Source organism: Apteryx rowi, unplaced genomic scaffold (assembly GCF_003343035.1).
Source record: "Apteryx rowi isolate R43461 unplaced genomic scaffold, aptRow1 scaffold_40, whole genome shotgun sequence".
Classification (NCBI taxonomy): domain Eukaryota; kingdom Metazoa; phylum Chordata; class Aves; order Apterygiformes; family Apterygidae; genus Apteryx; species Apteryx rowi.
The window spans coordinates 1,528,114-1,549,087 of NW_020450530.1; the positions used below are offsets into that span (position 1 = coordinate 1,528,114).

At 39.2% G+C, this 20,974-nt stretch overlaps 1 protein-coding gene across 4 annotated transcripts in view; it reads left to right on the forward strand.

Annotated features, from left to right (window-relative positions):
• Nucleotides 1-20,974, forward strand: part of SPPL3 (signal peptide peptidase like 3) — a 59,781-nt gene that overhangs the window by 13,591 nt on the left and 25,216 nt on the right. For 3 of the 4 annotated variants that reach the window (XM_026075056.1, XM_026075060.1, XM_026075058.1), the window contains exon 3: nucleotides 17,373-17,450. In XM_026075056.1, coding sequence (XP_025930841.1) covers nucleotides 17,373-17,450 — 78 coding nt within the window. Of the gene's footprint in view, nucleotides 1-10,798; nucleotides 10,974-17,372; nucleotides 17,451-20,974 lie in introns of those variants that run through there. The other variant, XM_026075059.1, reaches the window with a different exon arrangement.

Sequence of the window (20,974 nt, forward strand, 5' to 3'; positions counted from 1 at the left end):
AGGTGTGCCGAGGAAGGTTCAAGAAACAGGCGTTGTATTTCACTAGCTGTGTGATTCCTAATTCCTGTTAGGGTGCTGCTCCATTTTATATAAGCTACAAAACCTGCTTGTTACCCAAGCTATGCTTTCCCCACTGCAGAGCTGGAAAAACTCCCTGAATAGAAACTTGAAGAGAGCAGCTGAGAGATCCTTTAGGCAACTGTTTTGGTCAGATTTAAGAACTTTATTTTTATTTTCAAGGCATTAAAAGAGAATAAGGAAATCCATGATCCGAGCAGAGTCTAGTGGCAAGATTACGGTTACCTGCTTTGCTTGTTGAGCAAGCTGTTATGTTCTGTAGCAGGTGTAACTTTCACCAGCAGATGTACTCCAAATGGGAGTTATGAACAGATATGGTGCTCCTGAATTCTGTTTAATTTGGGAGGTAGCCATTAGTCAGGCATTTTCTTTAAATAGCACCTTTGCATTGCATATCCTGGAGTTCAAAATATTTCTGTTATATCACTTCTTGGACTCTTTACTGTAAAGTGCTGTCTCTTAGAAAATACAAGCAGCGCTGTAGATCATTAATAGTAACAACAAAAATGCAATATTGACTATTAAAGGACTCTCTTTAAAAAGAAATTTAATTCAACTAGTCATCGAACTTGTCTATATAGTCAGTTATCCCTGGGCAATTCTGTGATGGTTTTTCTGGCTTATTCGTTTATTCATTCTAATACTCCAGATTGTCTGGTTTATTTGTTAATTATAAAGAGTGAAATCGTTCATACTGCTAATTAAGACACTCCTAGAATGGCACAGAAAAATGGTCAGGGAAAGAATAGTCACTTGTGTCTAATTTATAGAACAATTACTGCCAGAGTAGCTCAGAGTTTACAAATAAAAATACCTAACTTTCAGATGCGTATCTGTCTACTGAAGGTAGCAGGGAAGAGCCGCTTCTTTCAAGCAGTCTCCTTTAGCCTGGTGTCTATGGCGGGATGTGGTAAGGAGCAAGATCTTGTATGATGCATTGTGCTCCAAACTAGATTCACGTTCCACGAGCGTGAAGCAACTTCAAAGAAACTCTTCTGTTTGGTACTGAAGCCCTGAAACTGGGAAGGCTGTGAGTTCCCTAAATAACCGCATCTATGGTGACTGGTAGTTTCATGCTTAGCAGAGATTACCATGCAGGTCTCAGAAAGCAAAAGGAACCATCTTTGTAATTGTGAAATGAATGGGAAGCCATCTCGGAGCCTGGGAAGTAGATAATACATCTGGAAGACTATTTTTGTGTTGGTTGGAGTTCATAGAGAAATTAGGAGGCCTGAGTAAGATGTGTGATAAGCAGCTCAAAAATCTCAAACGCTAAAGAAAATCTCAACGCTAAAGAAAAGTGATGGTAACATGTTCCTTGTTCATGTCTAATACTGGAGAATCCAAACCTAATGGTATGTTCAGTGGTAGGTTGTGACTGCAAGTCACAGGTCAGGTATACTGCCTCAGCCTCTTTTCTTTTCCTCCTCTTATAATAATATGAGTTCAGTTCTGTCTTGTCTGAATTGTGGCGGGTAATTTGTGTACCCTTTCCTGTCTTCAGATAAAGTTATAAGTGATTCTTCTTTAATAAAAAGATGAAAATCATCAACACTGCGATGACATTACAGTGTAAGATGTCTCCATTGCAGTAGTGAGTGTACAGTAGTAGTTGACTGCACAGGCTCTGTAACTGGGTTGTGCTGCCCGTTGCGTGCTCTTACTGCGGGAGGCCGATAAGATGCCTCGTGTTACCTGTGAGTTCAAGAGAAAGTGCCTTTCTAGTTCTTCTTCTTCATCTTCTTAATAAAAGATACTTCTTTTCCTTTGCTGAGAACCTATGTGATTAGATGTTTATTTTCCTTCATTCCCAGGAGAGCAGACATTGTGGTTCGTGTTTTCTGTTTTGCCCCTATATGTGAAACAAGATTTAATCTAGATGAGCATATTTCTGGAATCCATGTAATTCTCCCCCTAAAAGGAATTGATAAGCAAATTGGCTTTCTAAAACACGAAGGAAAACCAGAGCAAACTCTTCATCAACACATTCCTGATTGTATCCAGCATTTGCCTTCCACAAAATTCCTAATACTTAGTAATGTCTGTGGTTTCCCGTTGGGCTGCTTAGCTAAATGTAATAAATGAAAGCTGTTGAAAGAGAAAGAAAATTAAGACTAACTTCACCGTAATCTAAATTGGATGAAAACTATTTTGGATTGTATACTTGTTTTGTATTTAGTTTTCCAAGATCATACCAGTATAAGTCTGTATGTTTCTGACCTTCACAAAAAGTTATTCATCAGAGGAAGAAAATACTAGCTATTAAACAAGGTTTATGTAGACTAATTGAATTTTTACTCATATCTACTTCAGAAATTATGGAGAGAGTATTCACATCATTTAATTTTAAACTCCAAATTTAGGACTACATAAATATATAAATTAAATGGAGATGCTAGAGGATAATTCAAAAAGCCTGGGTCAGAAGCCTGCCTCTATCCGCTGACTACAGAGGAAATGTGGTCTTGTAAATGAAATGCTTAAGATGCCATATGTAGGAGGATTTGAATAACCTCTGTATGATCACAGATGCGTATATGGGCCACAAGTCCATTTGACTGAACATCTCAAACAAATTTGTAAAAGCCTGACAGTTGCAAAAAGCCACGTTTTCCTGTCCATCTAATGAAGTGGCAGCAAGACTACTTGCTGTCTGAAAACTGAGCTTTGACTTCCAAAAATGCAATTTCTTAAGCATCTCTAGAAGTACCACAAATAAATGTGAGCCCTTGCCCGAAGAGGTGCACCGGGAACATAGCTCCCTAGCAATAAAAATGTGTTTAATCTTTTTAGAACTAGTATGAGGATGAAAATGTGCTTTCCAAGAATTGTACTGTTGTAGTTGTTTCTGGAGAGATTAGAGGAAAACATTTGAACAAATCAGTGGTCAGGTCTGGATGAAGAAAAGTTCTCTTCAGTTTTTCAGCCAGGCATCACACCCGGCACTTGTTTGCCACTTTGTCACGTTAAAAAAACTCTCAATTTTGTTCTTTTTACATAATGACATAATGGACCTGCTTTTTTCTTATTTTTCCAACATTATGATTTAGAACAGTTTTAATATTAAAATATAGGCAACAAAAGAGACAGGAAAATTGTCTTAAACTGTTTAATTCTGTGCTTTGCTTGATGTGAGATGTTAGAGCAGCTTAGTCCTTGTCATCAGCTTTTGCTTGTTTCCAGAGAGCGTGCGTGTGTGTGTGTGTGTGTGTGTGTTTGCAGATACAGTGACGCGGGACTACAGTTGAGGTTCATGCCTGGACGTGGTGAAGCTCCTCTAGCTCTGCTTTAGTCACTCCCTGGAACAGTGTCGCTTTAGTCTTCGTTTGCTGGTCTTGATGAAAATCTGGTCTGGACGATCTGGGATCTCTGATACAAGTCACAAGCAACTACTTGGATCTTCGCTGTCGGAATCAGGGAAAAATAATGTTTGATAGAGATAAATGCAAAAGCTCCTTCCTGTTTCTCATCAAGAGGCTTTTGGTATTTTCACACTTTAGAAGTTATGCAATAGTGACACATAAATGGTTATATAGTATGTACTCGTACATAGACTAAAATGAACTTTTCAGAGTTTTTTTTCCTAGCTTGGGAGGAAGTTGGGCAGAGCTGTTTTTTTTTTCTTTCTTTTTCTTAATAATATAACATGCTTAGCATCAGTTTGTCCCAGCTAAATGTTACTTGTAAACTTAAAATATTAAAATTACTCTTTGAAGGTCCAGAAGAAGCAGCACATTTCTTCTTCCAAGTTCRGTGTCTTTGTTCCTGTAAACTTTTGAAATTGATATCTGTGAATGAAATGTATTTAACTTACCTTTCTGTCTATATAGTATTGATTTGTGACATTATGCATGGCTGATAAAGATGACAGTTAATGACACGCTGATTAAAATCCTTTTATCTTTTTGTGTTTCAAAAATACACAATGCAGTTGTTCATGTGTAAAATCTTAGCCTAAAAAATCCTCCAAGTCCTAAGCAATAATGATCAATAGTATTTTAAAGCATAAGCTTAAATTTTATAACTAGATCCTCATCATGCTTTACTCCTCATGCAAAAGGAGTTGTCAAATAAAATATTAAGCATGATTAAGCTATAAGAATTTTTTGTAAAGTATCAATTTTACTTTGTTCACCGCTGTGTACGTTCAAATCTGAATAATGATGTAAAAAGGAAACAGGATCTGAGTATTATTATGGACTCAAAGTAGCATATAGTTTTTAGTTACAGGAATCAAAGCAAAGTGATAAACTGCATGTGAATTTAGCAAATTATGTCTAAATTTAGTACGTGGCTTATGTATAATACTTGTAATAACAATCCATAAAAGCATGGTAACATGTTTGAATCAGCTTTATAATCTTGTTACTACATGTTTCAGAATTCAACTTTTGTTCCTATAGTTCAGATGCGAGCGCTTTTGCCCGTAGGGTTTTCTTAGAGTAGAAGAGCATTCCAAGGGGGAATTGCATTATTTTTAACAAAGTTAAACCTCTGTGTGTTTRCTACCAAACCTTTTTTCCAGGAAAGTGTTTTGTTCCTGAGCAAGAAATATCAGCAGAAATATAAATGCGGTGCAACAGCATGTAATCTGTGCCTTCCCAAGGGACGCTGGTATTTTCAGAGAAGTCTGTTGCTTAAAGCAGCTCTGAGGATTATGGAAGGATTTTGGAAGGATTTTCCCCTGTAGTATTTTTGTAGGTGGCTTTGAGACATGGGAATCCAGCACAGCTATGAGACTGAGCTTCTGAGTTTAAGAAAACTGAAGTTTTCTTAAATGTAGAATTAGCTTTATGCTTTTTAAAGATCCCTCCGCATTTGTATTTCTCATGGTTTGTGTGGGTTGTTGGAGCTTCTAGCATCTTTTGAACCTACCGAGCCTCAGGCGCACAGAAATGTTGTGGGCTAAACTTTGCTGTTGCCTGCTGTTGGATTTGGGGCGTGTGTGTGTTTCAGTCTGTGTTTGTAGAAGAAACATAATGAAATGAGACCATCCTGCTGTGACAAAACATGCTGAGCTTCCAGGTGGATGTAATTTAATCATGGCCGTATAAAAATTTCCCTTGGTCCTGTGCGTGAAGGTGCATAYGCTTCGATTTGCACAAAAGGTTTATGTGATGGATATTGAAGGCCAGACAGCTGCTTTTATGAAGGTTCACAGTTAATAAGCACAGCAACTTCCAGAGGGTTAAAGCTTCGCATGCGAGATGCTTTTAATAATCCATCTGAACACTACCGTTTCATTAAACCTCTGCTGCTTGGCAAGTACTGCGTGTGCACGGGAGCGGCAGGACGTGTTCCCCTTCCCTTTCTGCTTTCTCGGGGCTGAAAAGTGCACTCCGGGTAACGCAGCGGCAGCGGGTCCGCTTTTTTGTTTTGTTTTTTTCTTCCTCCAGACAGCGCAACGCGTGAAGCTGGAGGAACTGCCGTCCCTTGAGTTGTCGCTAGTGCTCACGTGACTGCGGTGAAGTTAATCCGCAAATGAGCGTGGACTTGGGGAGGGGGGAGGAATTTTTCCAGCTGGATGAGTTTTCTGTTTGGGGTTAGGAGAGAATGTGAATTCCCCTATTGCTAGTAACACAATTTTAGATCATTTTAATCTATGCGGCTGCTTTCTCTAGTAATTCCCCCATTTGGTATTTCTTTTTCCTTGTGTGCCCACTTGTCCTCTTGGCGTGTATTTTTCTAGGTTAAACAAAGTTCTCATCTCTCCTAATCATCTTAGAAACTCTTTTCTGAGCTTGTTCCAGTGACAGACCGATAATTCTGTTAACACTAAAGCTATATTAATGCTTTAATGCCAGTGCCTGTCTTCCCATTTAATAGTCTTCTCTCCTTCCTATGCTGTATTTATTGTTGGCTCTTACAAAATAAGATTTGAAAAAAGATACGATGATGAGAGAGCACTTCAGGAAAAATGTGACTGTGGGTGTCTCTATCCAAAGTAGCGATATGAGTAGGCTAAGCGGGATGGAAGAATAGTAGTGCCCATAAAGTAAAAACTTAATTGACTTCTGTACTAAATCATATGCAGCTTTAACAAGTTAATTGCATTAGAGTGTGTATATATATGCATTTAATGCCATACTAAAAATTTAAGCCAAATTCTGTTTCCTAGCTTTATGCTACGCACAGTCACAAAGCTTTTGGCACAGGCACTTTGGAAACATGTGGCATTGATTGTGCATATTTCTATGTAATATAATATAATGTAGTGTATCATTTTGGTGCTTTATACTTGGAGAAAGAAGCTGCGGATTTTTTTTTTTTTCTGTAATGAATGCATGTAGTCCTCAGATTCACTTGTTTCTATTTCATTTCTGTACTAACTAAAATAACCATCCTTTCTGCTTGATGGAGAGGCTTTGCGGAGTGCCTTGTGTGCGTCTKGGTATGCGAATTTTAACTCGGGTTAATCGCGAGTCAGTGACTTGTGCTAGAACAGGAGCAAAATCCCAATTTTGAGCTTAATTTTGCCCCCATCCTGCTTTCGTTAGTACCAGAACTAACCATGGGATGCCTTGGGTGTTCACGCGGGGCGTTGTGCGGTGTCGGTGGATGGGATCCACGCAGTAGAGGGAGGTGCTGTTTGATGTACCAGTAATGTCAATCCTGATGATATTTGATGCTGGATTTTTCCATTTGAAGGACTTTATCCTTTATAAAGAAGTTGCCTTGCATTTACTTTTTAAAAAGCAAAATATGTTCCCGTTTGATTTTTAGAATTATGCTTCTGGTTTTGGGAGCGTCAGTGCATTAGTTCTGTACAACGAAACGGTCCTTGGGGTGTAATCGCTACAGCATTGCAGAAAACCTTCTCTTAGGTTTTACTTAAAGCTCTTGATTCTGACTGGAAGGTTTGGGGTTTTGTTTTAAACTCCTTGCTTTTCACTTGTATCAGAAAGTAGAAGGGGTGTTGTTTTCAGTCGATATTTTAGTTTCARTGAAGGAATTAAAAAATCCCTTAAGTTTCCTGGGAGCAGCTGCCGGTAGTTACTTGACCCACTTAAAGCTCATTTTCTCCCCACTAGCACTTTTTACGTGTATTAGCAGGAATAATTATGATACTTTCTGCTTATTTTGAAATGCTTCTTGATCATATTGGCATGTTTGGAGAAGAGATTAATTAATCTTCAGTTTTGTGGGATTTTTGTCACTACTCCCCCCCATCTAAACTGATATTATTGTAGGGCTCTGAGCCTACTGCAGAGTTGAGAAGATTTTTGTTGCTTTTGAGAAGGGCAAGTGTAGAGCTGGAGTCTTACTATCACCTACTTTTCTAAATTTAGAAAAACTTAAAGAATGAGCAGGCACAGTTTTGAAGTAATCAAAAATAAAGCTGCTCCAGTATGATCGATTATATGAACATATTGTGGTGGTCTGGGAATCGTTGATCTTGAAGTATATGGGAGAGAAGGTTTGCTGTTCATTTTATTTTAAAACAGCTATGGTTTCCCCAATAACTTGTTTAAGCTTGTTTTTTTCTTCCTTTAGTGAAAAAATACATTTATAATTTTTTTCATGTAAGCCACTTTTACAGGACCTATTATTGTCAAAGGTTGAAAAATAGCTTGCAAAGTCAGTATGAATCTCTGAAGTATGAGGTAGACATGAAATCTTTGCTCACCACCCTTTTTCTGGCCCAAATTGAGTAGYAGTGAAGATCTGCACAAATATTTGATTCCAAATAATGAAAACTGCCTTGTTTTGTCAGTTCAGACAACTTTTAGCCTTGGCTTAGGGTCGTCTGCGATGCTGATGGCAGCACCTGAGTAGAGATTATTTTTTTCTTTCTTGAAAGTAATGATTTGTAGTGTAGTAGCTGTGTTAACAAGGTTGAGAGTGGTAACGTACATTGGTTGCCAGCATTTTCACTGCAGCAGCATCTAACCCGGCCTGGAACAGGTCTTCCTGTTCCTGCAGCGCAAACGCACGTCGAGTCCGCTCCGGTCGTGCTGCTGCTCGCTGTTACCTTGCAGACGGCTCGAGCTATAGCTGTGGACAGGGCTTTGTTAACAAGTGGGYGATTCTCATACAGAAAAGACTCGTCCTCATTCTTCAAGCAGTAAATGGATTTTTATTGTAGACTGAAAGCAGGGAGCATCCTCATGTTATAGGTGATTGTAGTTGTTGCTAATGAGCCTTTCTGTTAAGTAGAAAAAGACTCGCAGCCATAAAAACATGTACTGGAGCCTATGATGAAGACTTCTGGAAGTTTTTATCCTCTTCTTGTTGCTAGAATAAGTGTAATAAAATGAAATCTAGCACTAGTCAACAGCGGTCGTCCTCCTAACGTAGAGCTGTGTTATCAAGTGATTGAAAATTCTGATTTGTAGTATGACTGGGATATAAATTGATATCTCTATAACCCGGAATGGTCTTCACTGTGAAAACTGTAGAAAACTTCCCTGGCCAGGGACAACCTGTAACATTTCCAGACAGGCCTTCTTAAGACACAACGTCATCTGGGTCATGATGAGGCTCTCTAGCATAAAACTGTAGGCAGTTGCACAGCAGTACCCTGTTGACTTCAATTACAGTAACCACACCCTTCATTTGCCCTTTTCTTTCTGATGTAAAAGGGCTATTTTTGGAAAATTCATACAGCTGAAAGTGGTAATTTAGATAGACCAGCTGTTTTAGCAAAGCTTTGGTGTAGGCTAAATATTGGACTGACCTTTGCGGAATTCACTGGTCTGCTGGAGTCTGAAAATTCACATAAAGCAACCTTGCTCATGGCTGGGACAAGAAAGGGCCGTGCGTAGCTGCTCTTCTCTCTCTCCTCCTTCCAATCCTTCTTTTGGTTATTTGTGATTTATTTTGATTTTAACATTTATTTGATATTTATTTTGATTTATTTTATTGATTGTTGAAAGAGTCTTCCGGATGAGGAAAGTTGTCTTTGTAGATTATGCTATTTTAATTTGTTCTTGTAGTTAAGTTATAACTGTCTTGCTTTGTCAGATATATATGTATTCATGTATGTTTTTATATGTATATATGTTTGCAACTTGTTCTGATAATTGCTATTCTTATTCTTCCCTCAAAACACTGTATTTATATTTTGGTTTGGCCATTCATATGATGCTAGAGCAAAGCTTGAATCTGTCCTCTGCAGTACACAGCAGTCTTGTATAAACGGGTAAGACTAGGAAGACAATTACTTGTGATGCTTTTTTTTTTTTTCCCCACTTTTTCAGAGTTTAACAAATTAACCTTATCTCTTTTTCTGATTCTTTTGAAGCCTTTTTTTTTTTTTTTTAAACATACTAAATAGCTTGGCCCTTGCAAATGCCATTTGGTTACTTTTTGTATCTCACTGAATACCCTTATTTGTTAGTGATGCTTGAGCTTATTTGACAGTCTCGTTAATGAATGTCCCTTACCTCGGTGTGTTATTTTGTGATAGCACCATGCAGCTGTAACAAAGCTATCTGGAAAGCTGGGGATTATAGAAGTGTACGGTGCTCAAAAGTGCTTGTGTGGACAAATAACTTTATTCTAGTTCTGAAGAGTAACAGTGATGTGACTGCACACTGCAATTGTATAGTTTAGTAGTGAAAACAAATCTGGAAAGACTGAAGTAAAGCAAACTATGAAACGTCATAGATTGCAGAAACTATAGTACCTGAAGTCTGTTTTGAAAAGTAACTTAATTAAACCAATGCTAACTTCTGTGTAGGCAAATGGAAATGGCAAGTTTAGTTGTGTTTAATTTAGCTCCAGTAAAGTTTGAATTAAAGGCCAAGGTGTCACGGTGTGCTTGATCAGCCCTGACTGTACGCTCCTCCTGAAAGAGTTTCGGTCCTGCCCTGTCGCTGGCCACACGCTGCCTCCTTTCCCCTCTGCGTCACGTCTAGTAATTGTGCAGCTGCTGACCTGAATGAATACTTGCTCACAAAACCCGACAATTTGTCGGGTCAGCTTGCTGTTTTGCAGGTGTAACTTTTCCACCTCTTTCATCTTTTCCTTCCCATTAATAAACTAAGCTTTACTAGCAGCAGCCACACCTATTGTGGTGACAAATGTTTGAGAAAGGACACTTTGTTGGCAGGGCTCTGTAGCCCTATATATAGGCAGAGGCCTGTAGGTCTCTCATGCTCCTGGCCCTTGATACTCAAACCAACACAGACAAATCCTATCTTAAGTTGGGTTCCTTTAGATTAAACTGTCATGAACAGGCAAAACTAATTACTTTTAAAGGTAAAGGTATATAAAACCCAAACCAAACCAAACAACCAACCCTCCTCAGTAAAACAATGAACCTGAAAAGCATGAATTTATTTTTGTGTGTGTGGAAGAGGTGAAAATTAGGTGTCCAGGCTCCCATTAGTCTATAAATGTACAGTGTGAAATCAAAAAGGCTGTATTTTCTCTGGCAGTAACGCAAAGGACATTCAACATGTTTTGGGGGTGTTTATTTTGGTTCTGGGTACTTATTTCTCAAGCAGATACATATGTCCAGGACAATTTATTCAAAGATGCTTTTTTTTTTTTTTCTATTAACTATCAATTGCACATTTTTCTCCCAAGTATGTAACTCCAGTGTGGATCCACTAGTCTGGTGGAGAAATCCAGTAGCTGCCAAGATTACTATGCTTTTGAAGGAGGGGGCCGTTGTCCTGCGTTGTTGGGAAGTAACGTACCTTTTAAAGAGCGAGGGATTCCTCCGCTTTCATTCCTGCATGGGAGCGCTCCTAGCTGAGCGTGCGATCTGGCAATCTTCCAGTTACTGTAACTCCTAAGTGCCGTAAAACATATAATTCGTTGTGCTGTTGGCAAACAGGCTGGTGAACCAGAAGGGCGGCTCAGATAATGGTTTTCATGGAAAATGTTTCTTGCTCGCTTGCCTCTCCGGATGTGTTAGTCAGTGTGTGCTTCAGCTTCTYGTCAAAGTGAGCTTGGGGGAGTGTTTTTGCTTGGCATTTATCTTTTGGGGAGGGTTTTAGGAAAACAGCTGTCTGGAAAGGATAGAAGAGGGAATTAGGTTCTTAAAATGGATGTGTCAATTATTTTTAGTTTAGTTTAGTTTTTTGGTATCTAATAATGTGAAAACTTTGTCCTGAGATCCATGTCTGATAAACAAGAGGAGTTATTCTCCTGTTATAACTTTGAAATGCCTGCCTGAGTCCTAACCAAGTTGGCATAGGAAAATCTGTTTTTAATGGGATATCTTGATTTATTCTTTTTTTTTTTTTTGCTTGCAACTTAAGGGTTTTTTTTCCTTGTGTGATCCATGTTTCCATAAACTACTCAGACTTAGCAGGCCTTACCTGCAGATGACAATGAGGTGAAACTATTCCTTTAATGTAAATGAATCCATAGTAATTTGCTTGTTTTTCCTATGAATCATACTGAAGAATGGAATAGTGTTGAGGTATGTTTACAGTTTCGGTGCCATGACTTCATGCTTAAAATGAAAACGGAGTGTAAAAGTTAAAGGTATAACTTTGGCTTGGCAGCAAGCCTAATGGAGGCTCTTAAATACGTATCTTGCACACCTAAAGTAGTTGAAAGAGAGGCTTTTTAGTTTTACCCTTGACCTGGAATCCAGTTAAGGAAAAAATTACTATTGGTTTTACCTATGAAATGAGTCCATTCCCCAACCAAAATGAATATCTGCACAATTAACTGTGATTGATCTTGGTATACTCGGTGGTGCCCTTCTTTGTGTGCCCTGGCGCTGCGCTCTGGAGTCCCTGAGTTTGATTTGCTCATCTTAATGAACGATGTTACAGCATTGACTCAAGATTGCCTTACACTGAAACATGAAAAATGAGTTACCCTTAACAATAAATGGTCCTGATCAGTGTATTCACTCATCCTTCTTTTAAGGAATAAAATAGTTAATAGAATGTTTGAAAAATGTCAAACAGACAAGTGGATTCAAGAAAACATTTTCCTAGCTAAGGGCATACTTCTTTGTGTGGTCAAAAAAAAAAAGGATGCATTGGGTCAGTCGCAGTGATGTGAAGGTGAGCATTGATTTCTGCACACAGCTAAAAACCCTGGGGGGTGGATGGAAGGAAGTGAAGTTGCAAAATACTCTTCTACTTCTTGTCTTGGATTTACCAACCAGTATTTCTTGACTTTCTGTTCGCATTTTCTCTATTACAATAGCAATTACTGATGTAATAGGCACATTAAATAGCTTGTGAAATATATGAAACCCTTGGAGGGAAGGGGAGGGGGGATGTTTTTCCATAACTGAATTTGTCGTTTAACATCAGATTTCCAGCAAAAGTTGAGTTTTTTTTCTTTCCCCCCCTTTTTTTTTTCCCCATTTTTGGATCCCTTTGAAAGAATTGACTGTCCGCTGAGATAGGACATACAAACTGAATGCTTACATTCATCAAGTTCTAAAAATGAACAATGAGTAATAGGGTGAGGAAGGGGATGCTTCGTTGTAGCCCTTTCGGTGCTGTATGAGCCTACGAGGAGTTTGCTTTGGAAGAGAATGGAAGTCGTGAAAGTAGAATATGTGTTTTGAGGGGGAGCTCTTAAGGCATGGGTTAATGTCACTTGCAGTAAGGAGACAGCAGACATTAATAATAAAAGTGATATTTTAAGTGTGAGATGAAGAGTACCATATTGATTGAATGAAAAGTCATGGCTTTTCATGTGGGTTGAAGAGCATTTGAAGTTGTGCAGTTGCTTCTCGAGCAGCCACRTCTTTCCAAAACTGAAATATGCAGATGAATCCAAGCCTGGATCCTGTTTATCCCGCCTGTGCGTGGAGTAGCATATTCCCTGCCAGTTTTGAAGGACTTTGTGTGTACGGAAAAAGTATGGACTAAAACTGCAGTCGGAAGGACTTAGGTTGGATGTCAGGAAAAGTCCTGTTATTTCATTGACCATTTTAAACAACTGGTGAGGTGTAAATGTTCATCATGACTGACTGATTGAATTATTATTTAATCTTACTTTGGGGAAAGACCATGAATTAAATGATCTGCTGACGTTCCTATCAATGCCGTTTTCTGTAATTCTGTGATAGATGTCTGCGAGTTATAGATTTGGTCCCTTTAAGCAAAATAAAAAGCCTGTCTAACATATTCTAATGCATCCTTAGACTAGCCTATCTAGCATGTTTACCTTCCTTTAATAGTTTTAATTTTCTTAATCTTGAAAGTGCTTGGATACTCTGATCACGGATGAGCAAAACCACTTGATGAAATGCAGTCTTCTCTCTTCACGCGCACTTTAGTGAAGTTCATTCATCTCCTGCATTTTTCAGGCTGATGCGATTCAGTTGTTGCTGTGCTGTTTGCATTCTGCTGTACGTACAGTAAATGCAGCAGAAGTTTATCTTGCTGTCGTAACAGATTTTGTATGAGAATGATTAATGTCCGAGGTGGTCGGTGCGCATTGCTGTGGAAACGTGGGCATTGCATGCTTCTCCCGCCCCTCTCAGCAGGATTTATTGCAATTTCTCTTGCACCTGGAAGTGAGGGGACCGGCTTTTGCTACTGAAACATTGAGGGGTCGGGTTTATTGCACTGACGTTTAGTAGACAGCTTGGGCAAACAAAAAGAGGTTTTTCTTTCAGTTGCACCAAACTTTCCTGACTGTTAAGGCGGAAGGGTTTGGGGGTACTGAAGCCACTGCCGCCAGTGGGAAGAGAAGGCCGTTCCCTCGTGCTGCGTTTCGTTTCCTGGGATCAGAAACAAACCAGACCAGGAATCTGATCCATCTGGAAAACCTTCCCTACTTTCCCAATTATTGTCCAAKCAGACAAGTCCCCTGATCTGGTTTTCCACGTGGCTTTACAAATGGTTGTGCCACCGGGGGTGGAAGGAAGAGAAGTCACCAGATGCCTGGTGAAAGGGGAAAAAATCTTGCTTCTGTAATGGCAGTGTTGGCTTATGGTCACGTCAAACTGTGGCCCAAGACAAGTAGGTTACGGAGAGGGAAATGATCTGTGGTGTGATCGGGTTTGGTTCCTAGTTCTGCTGTCTTCTCTGGTTCCTCGTAGAACAAAATGAGTTGCAGATACTGGTTGCTCAAAGCAGAGGGCGGAAGGCAGTATCTCACTTTGCCTAAGGGACTCCTGCTGCTGCYTTGGAAGGGCTGTCTCTTTTGGAAATTGCTTATCTTTTGGTGCTAAAGAAGAGCTGGAAAAAAAATATGTATTTACTGTATGTATTTACTGTACTATGTATTATGTGTGTATTTACTGGGTAGTTTTCCTGGGCAGAAATGTAGAAGAAATAATAAAACCAGAGGAATTAAAAAATATTTATGGAATATGAGAATGGTAGGGGTAAAGTGGTTTTTATATAAGAAATTGCTAAGCAGCCAGATGGTCGAAGCCATGTAAGGTGAATGTTCCCGGAGAAGAAAGGTGATCTTGGACATATGGCTACTGATACGGGGAAGGAGCCTGTGGGTGACTCTGATTTAATGCTGTTACTGTTGTCATTGCAGTTTTTATTATCCCGTTAACATCTTCCCTAGCTGAGAATGAAGTGGGTCTCTATTCCCTCGGGAATACGGAAGTTATTCATTTTTTCCCAGAGAAAGGGAGAACGTTGCCTGGAACGCTCGCTGTAACCGCTGTGGCCTATCTTGCGCGCTTACCGCTTGGGAAGGGGGGCCGTGGTGGCGTGGCTCGGTGGCTGGGCGTCCCGGGAATYGCTCCGTAGGTAAAGGTCCGTGGGGCAGCCTGTGCCAGGCTGGGGGGCTCGCCGCGAGGGTTGTTGTGTGGACAATCCCTGCACTGTATCGCTGCGAGCCTGACGCACACAACATGCTCCGGAACAGTGCTCGCTGTGTCTCTGTGCTGGCGTGCCTCGGCACGCTCGCCGCTGAGAGCCCTTGCCCGCAAAACTGCCGGGCAGAAACGCCTAATGGCCGAGAATTTATTAAAGTTGATCTGCGCCTTGGAAAGGTGCAGGTGCTGGATGTGATCTCGGGGTCGAGGGAAGGCTTTGGGGAAGTTATCTCCCTGTCGTTAGCCGATAAAAGGAGCGCACGGAGAAAAGTAAACCATCTGCGCCTTAGGTTTTATTAAGTGCTAGAGTACAACAGTTAATTCAGGTCATTAGTTACTTGACTGAGTCAGCAAGAATCTTTCTGATAGCCTGATTAAATAACTTCTAAAGCAACTTCCTTCCRTGGATGTGGAATTTGAGGTGTGGTAGTGGCAGATTCCGAAATAATGAACTGCACTGGGAAAGCCAGTGGTGTCTTTGTATCCGAGTAGTGTTTCACACGCAGAGCAGAGCTGAGCAGTGGGTTGGTAGTTATGCTCGTAATCTGGCACGCAGATGAACTGCAGCACCAGAATGAAYCCTTCAGAAGACAGCAATCGCTAGCACGATCTTATCCAGTATTCATTTTCAGAGTAAGAATGAGGCAGAACCATCTCTTCTTTGTGGCTCGCCCTGTAGGAAGTACCAAGAATTGCTTCCAAAATCAGTATTTAAGTCAAAGGACAACTTTTATGTACAGGTTTGTTACAGATATCTTCCTCCATAAGTTTCCACTCTTTGTTCTGAGATTAAATATTTAATTTTATAAAAGTAGCACTGCTACGTATCCCCACAGCCACACATGCAGACTTGCAGTATGTTTATAGGAGGGTCCAGTTCTATGCGTATGGGATCTGTTGGCTTGTAGATGGTCATTTAAATTTCAGGTAGAAATATAAATGGGTTTGCAGGTCACCACCTGGCATTTTGCCTTTTCCCTTTAGCTCGAGGTTGGGAGTGGGAAAGCTTCTCCCAGAACCGAGCCACTAACAGGACATGAAGCCAGTGTGCTTGTCTTTAAGGCATTTCTTCCCTCTCTCTGCTTATTTGTAATCATTGGCTAAAAGTACTGGGCGGTGAGCTGGATGGAGCRGCACCTGAGGAGCTGTTAGAGGCACTAATTTAAGTGCTCGCTTCCACGTTGAGCCTATTTGCAGTTTGGTGTATTGATCTGCATGGATGCTCTCGAGCTCTTTTGCACAGCCTTGGAAGTGAAGGTCAGGCATGGCRGAAAGTTAAAAAATGTAAAGCTTAAGAGCGTCTTTTTGTGGTGGTCAGCTTCAGGAGCAAATGACGCCTTTGCTTTTCACTTTCAGTGTGCGGTAATATGAAAGTTATTCGTGGTAATTAATAAAAGTAATTACTTTCCCATTTCTGAAGAGCCTATTCCACGAGTATCTGATTTCATCAGAAAGATGCAATCTGTTTTTCAGTAATGTTTAACATTAAATTTCTCTAGTGGGAAGTTCATATTTGTGTTTATATATTAAAAATGTGTTTATTTTAAAGTGTCTGTCTAGTGTTATGGTAATTGTCTCTAAATGACTTTTAAATTGGGAATGGGATGGGTGGTTCTTTAACTGTCTTGTATCTTTAGTTTGAATTTGCTTTGTGGTATTTTTTTTGGAATTATCACATAATTCAGTTATCTTGTTTCCATATCCATAGTTTTCTTGAAGCGAGGCTTTTTAGTGGGTGTTCAGAAATGTTCAGCTTTTTTGTAGGCTGAGTGATGCACTTAACCCTTTTCCTTTCCTTTTGCCCCAGGAGCTGCTGGGGGTTGTGCTGTGACTCCCTCAGCCTCTGCTTGTCTCACCCAGCCACCTCGGCAGCCCTCCGYGTGGCTTGTTCCAGTTTGTCAGAGCTTTTCTTTTCCTGGGGGCCCCGAAACTGGGCACACTGCTCCAGATATGGCTCCGCAAGTGCCGGGGAGAGGGAGCAATCGTCTCCCTTGACTTGCTAGCGATGTTCTTTGCTGGGGCAGCCCTGAACATACTCAGCTTCCGTTGCTGCAAGAGTGAACGGCATGGGGAATAGGGAAACAATTAGGTGGGGTTTAATAAATGCATATGGCAGCTTGTTTTTTTGTTTTTTTTTGTTTTTTTTCCTCTCCTGAACTAAGTAAACCTTGGCTGCTATATTTCAACTTACTATTACCAGTTCAGCCATATAAAAAATCTTTAAGAAGCCTGGTTCTTGTTATTTACGTGCAAAGCACATTAGTTGCGTTAGTTACAACTGAAGCAGTTTTAATGTGTTTGGGGAAAAAAATCTGAATGTGGTGAGCTTAGAACGAGTTACCACAAGCCTTTTTGAATTATGCTTTGAATGTTTCGCATACTGCGGTCTTGAATATAAAAGGTTAATTTACAAGCCACAGATATAATTTTCCTAGATGGCATGAGATTTTTAGAAATAGCCGCCGTAAAGTTCTGTTATCCAATTCTCTATTGGTATTATGATAAGAAAAAGAATTAGCAAATGACACTGGGGAAATGAATACTCATAATGACACARGTGCCTTTCTTTTCCCAATTCTAGGGCATATTCCCTGGTGGATTCCAGTCAAGTGTCCACTTTCCTGATTTCTATTCTCCTCATAGTCTACGGCAGTTTCAGGTAAGATTTTTCTTTTAAGCTTTTATAGAATTTTTCTTTTTTAAATAAAAATATCTCCACAAGTGAGTGAATATAGTGTATGCCTTTTGTTTCATTGTATCTTTGTCCAACTAATGGCTAATGTAAATGAAATACTTCTTGTTTTTTTGAAAGGAAATAGAAACGGAAGAAAATGTAGCTAGCTGGGTTTTCTGAAAGACATAATTGTATGCTAATCAAGTTACAAGCATATGTAAGATAACTTTGAAGTTAGTTCTTGAAGACAGTTCTTTATAATTGTATTTTGGAGGGTATAAAAGAATTGTTGAGAGAGAGATGAACTTAATGTTTATGATAGTGGGATTTTATATGTAATATTTCAATGTTGTCTGTTTGTGCGTCTCTTTTAATTGCAGCCAAATCTTTTAAAACAGAGATTTCCAAGTCCCCATGCTCTTTACTGCACTTTGAATAACAGCTTAATAGAGAAGTGGGAAACACCATCGGTGTTAAATTCTGGCAGAGTGGCATATAGGATATGTTTGAATCTTCAAAAATTAAATTGGCCCTATTTTAAGGGGCTCAAGAACTTTAGGGAGAACTTTGTTGTCCCTCTAAGCTTATATTTTATATCATGTACCATTTGTTTTACTATTTTTAACGTAAAGGCACCTAAGGAGTGAAGTTCATACTGACAYACACAAAAAGAATTACAGCATGAAAGTATCATTTCTTTCAAACTTGAGTAGAGCATGATTTTCTTCCTGATTTTTTTGAAGAACATTGCTTCATTTAACAAGTCTATGATAAAGGGCCATACATACATTATGAAGTCTCTGAATTGCTTTGAATATTTCTGAAACAGATTTTATCCATGGTATGTAGCAGCTGTTAGGGTAAGAGGTTTTAATTCCCCATCAGAAGGTAAGCAAATCATATAATGAAAGAGACCCTTTTTGATAAGAGCTGTCTGTTGTTGCTAGTGAGTATTAGGTAACAACACTGCCAATGTTGGAGTTAAAATGGAAGTTTTCAGGAAGACAAAATATATAGATGCTGTGAATAAAAAAGCAAGAAAATGTTGTATTTGAATAGCAATTGGTAAATTTTTTTCTTCAAGTTTTGAATCAGTCTAGCRTATAGGTGAGAGACTAATTGAAGTGAGTATTATGGAGAAACAGTTTTCAATTTTTGACTACTTGAACTTACGCAGTTGTGTTAAAAGGAACTATGGCTCCACAAGAGTCCTTAACTTTTATTAAAAATACAATTCAATTGTGAAAACATAATGCAATATAAAACAGGAATGCTTGAACTTAAATTGCCTACCTTTCTTAGAGCTCCTCACTCTTTAAAAAAAAAYTTCCCCTGTTCTTTACTATCTTATTTCTGTATACATACACTCTTTTACCATCTTGTCCCAAGATTTGCACTTAAATCACCTCATTTAACAAGAACTGTGAACTTTAGAAGAATCTTACTTATTGGATGGAATGGTGTAATGCAGTGGTGGTGGACAGAAATAAGTTGAGGAAATGCTCTGTTCTAGTCCACTTCTTTTGCATGTATCCTGACAACCCCAAGATGCAAGSTATTGCAGACCAAGGTAGGGTTCCACAGTTTTGAAATTAATTCCCTAAGATTACCTATGTTTAGCTTTTTAGGAGATGTCTGAGCTGAAACCCATGGTTATGATGGTGACTTGGGCAAATTTCCATTCCATTTGGTCAGCAAGTGAGATCAAAAGCAGATTTTTTTTACAGAAAATTGTGGAGTAGTGTTAACAAAAGGTTCTAAGATATAATTAAGTTATTTAAGGAATTCAAGTGTGGTGGTGAGTTACAAGATGATATTCATCTGGAAATTCCTAAAGTAGTAAAATAAAAACTTCTGGCAAAGTAGGTGGAATAGTGACTTTCTGGAAAGTGGAAAGTTACCGCTGAAGATACTCATTCTTAAATGAAAGCAATGATGTCTTCATCTAGATCTGAGTGCTTTGTCTCGTGATGCATTAAACAACAGAGCGATAGTCCCCTGGGGTAAATCGAGGCCAAATTATTTCTGAGAATCTCACTCTCCCAATTGTTACTCCTTTAGGAAATTAATGAGGTAGCTTATAATTGGTAGTTTTTATTTTATGTAGTAATATATTGGAACATGCATGTTTAACATGGTCTTAAAAGCAGGTCAGTAATTCTGTTTAAAATTTTCATGTTAAATAGTATTGGAGAGAAGCCAGGCTGAYTCAATCATAAATTCAGTTGTTAAGACTTGTCACCATTTTGTAAACTTAATTTGGAATCTTATTCAAGTTCTTGTTTTCTTTATTACTTTTTATTGGTTGTTAGTAAGGTTACTGCCTTACTATTTACACTTGAAGTACATACCCTGATACCTTCAGTGACAAATATGGTAATAGATCGGCAGTTGCAGGGTTGTCAAAAGACAYGTAATGTGTCCTTCAGGACCTTTAGAACTAGCATCATGTTTCAGTAAAGACGAGAATGTAATATTCTAACCTTGAAATCAGACGTTGGTTATGTGGAGCTAATCTGTTGAAAGAGAAAACGTCCTTTATCGCTGCGTGATAAGTTTATTAGCTTTGTTTAGAAAGGTGCTCTGTAATGCTTGTTGGCCACCTCAGGAAGTTAGTGGAACAACACGGGTGGAAGCCAACGAGTCATTCCATGGATGTGTGCTGAACCCCGGCTCACTCRGCAGGGTTGTGGCTCCTGCCTGAGTCAGATTTAGATGAGTTGCTGGAATGCTAGCAGATAATATGATAAAATTAGGACGTTTTCCAGTTTGGATTTGTTTTATTGCAGCCAAAACAGCCTCTGTCCTCATCACCTCCTTGGATGGAGGGGATGTTTTTGTGCCTAGTGACATACCTGGCTGATTGTCAGTTTATGCTTTTCTGTTGAATTAGATAAGATTTCTGCTGTTTTAAGAAGTATCCTTATTCTTTGCTGCATTTGTAGTCTCAGACCACACGTTCTTAAGATGTCATGGTTTAGTTGTTATGGAGCACGAGGCTTCTTTTCATCCTGCATGAATATAATACCTGTTTTTTGAAAGATCTGACATTTAGTTCTGTTCTTACTAAAAAGCAGTTCCTGAACAATATCCTATGCATATGATGGCAATTAAAACCTCAGGAGGAAGAAAACATCCTGGGACATGAGTCTGTCTTTCATCTTTTACAGCAATGTGGACGAGCAGACTTATCTTGGAAGGGGTTGTGAGTCAATTCACATGTAGAAAATCTGGAAGGAATAAAGCTGAACAGCTAAGAATGCAGATCCCTTTCAACACCTCCTTGCAAACTAACACGTTGTGCATATGGATTTTTGTAGTATCTGAAAGGAACCACTAGAAACCATTGCAAAAACAACTAACCTTTAACATTTTCATGTGTACTTTAAAAAAATGTGCATCTTCATGTAGTAGCAGTGTAATTAACTATTGCAGTAAGTCATCTGTTAAGAATGAGAGGTATGGGTATGTAACTTATATGAGGAGATACTTTACTTAGAGACATGTTT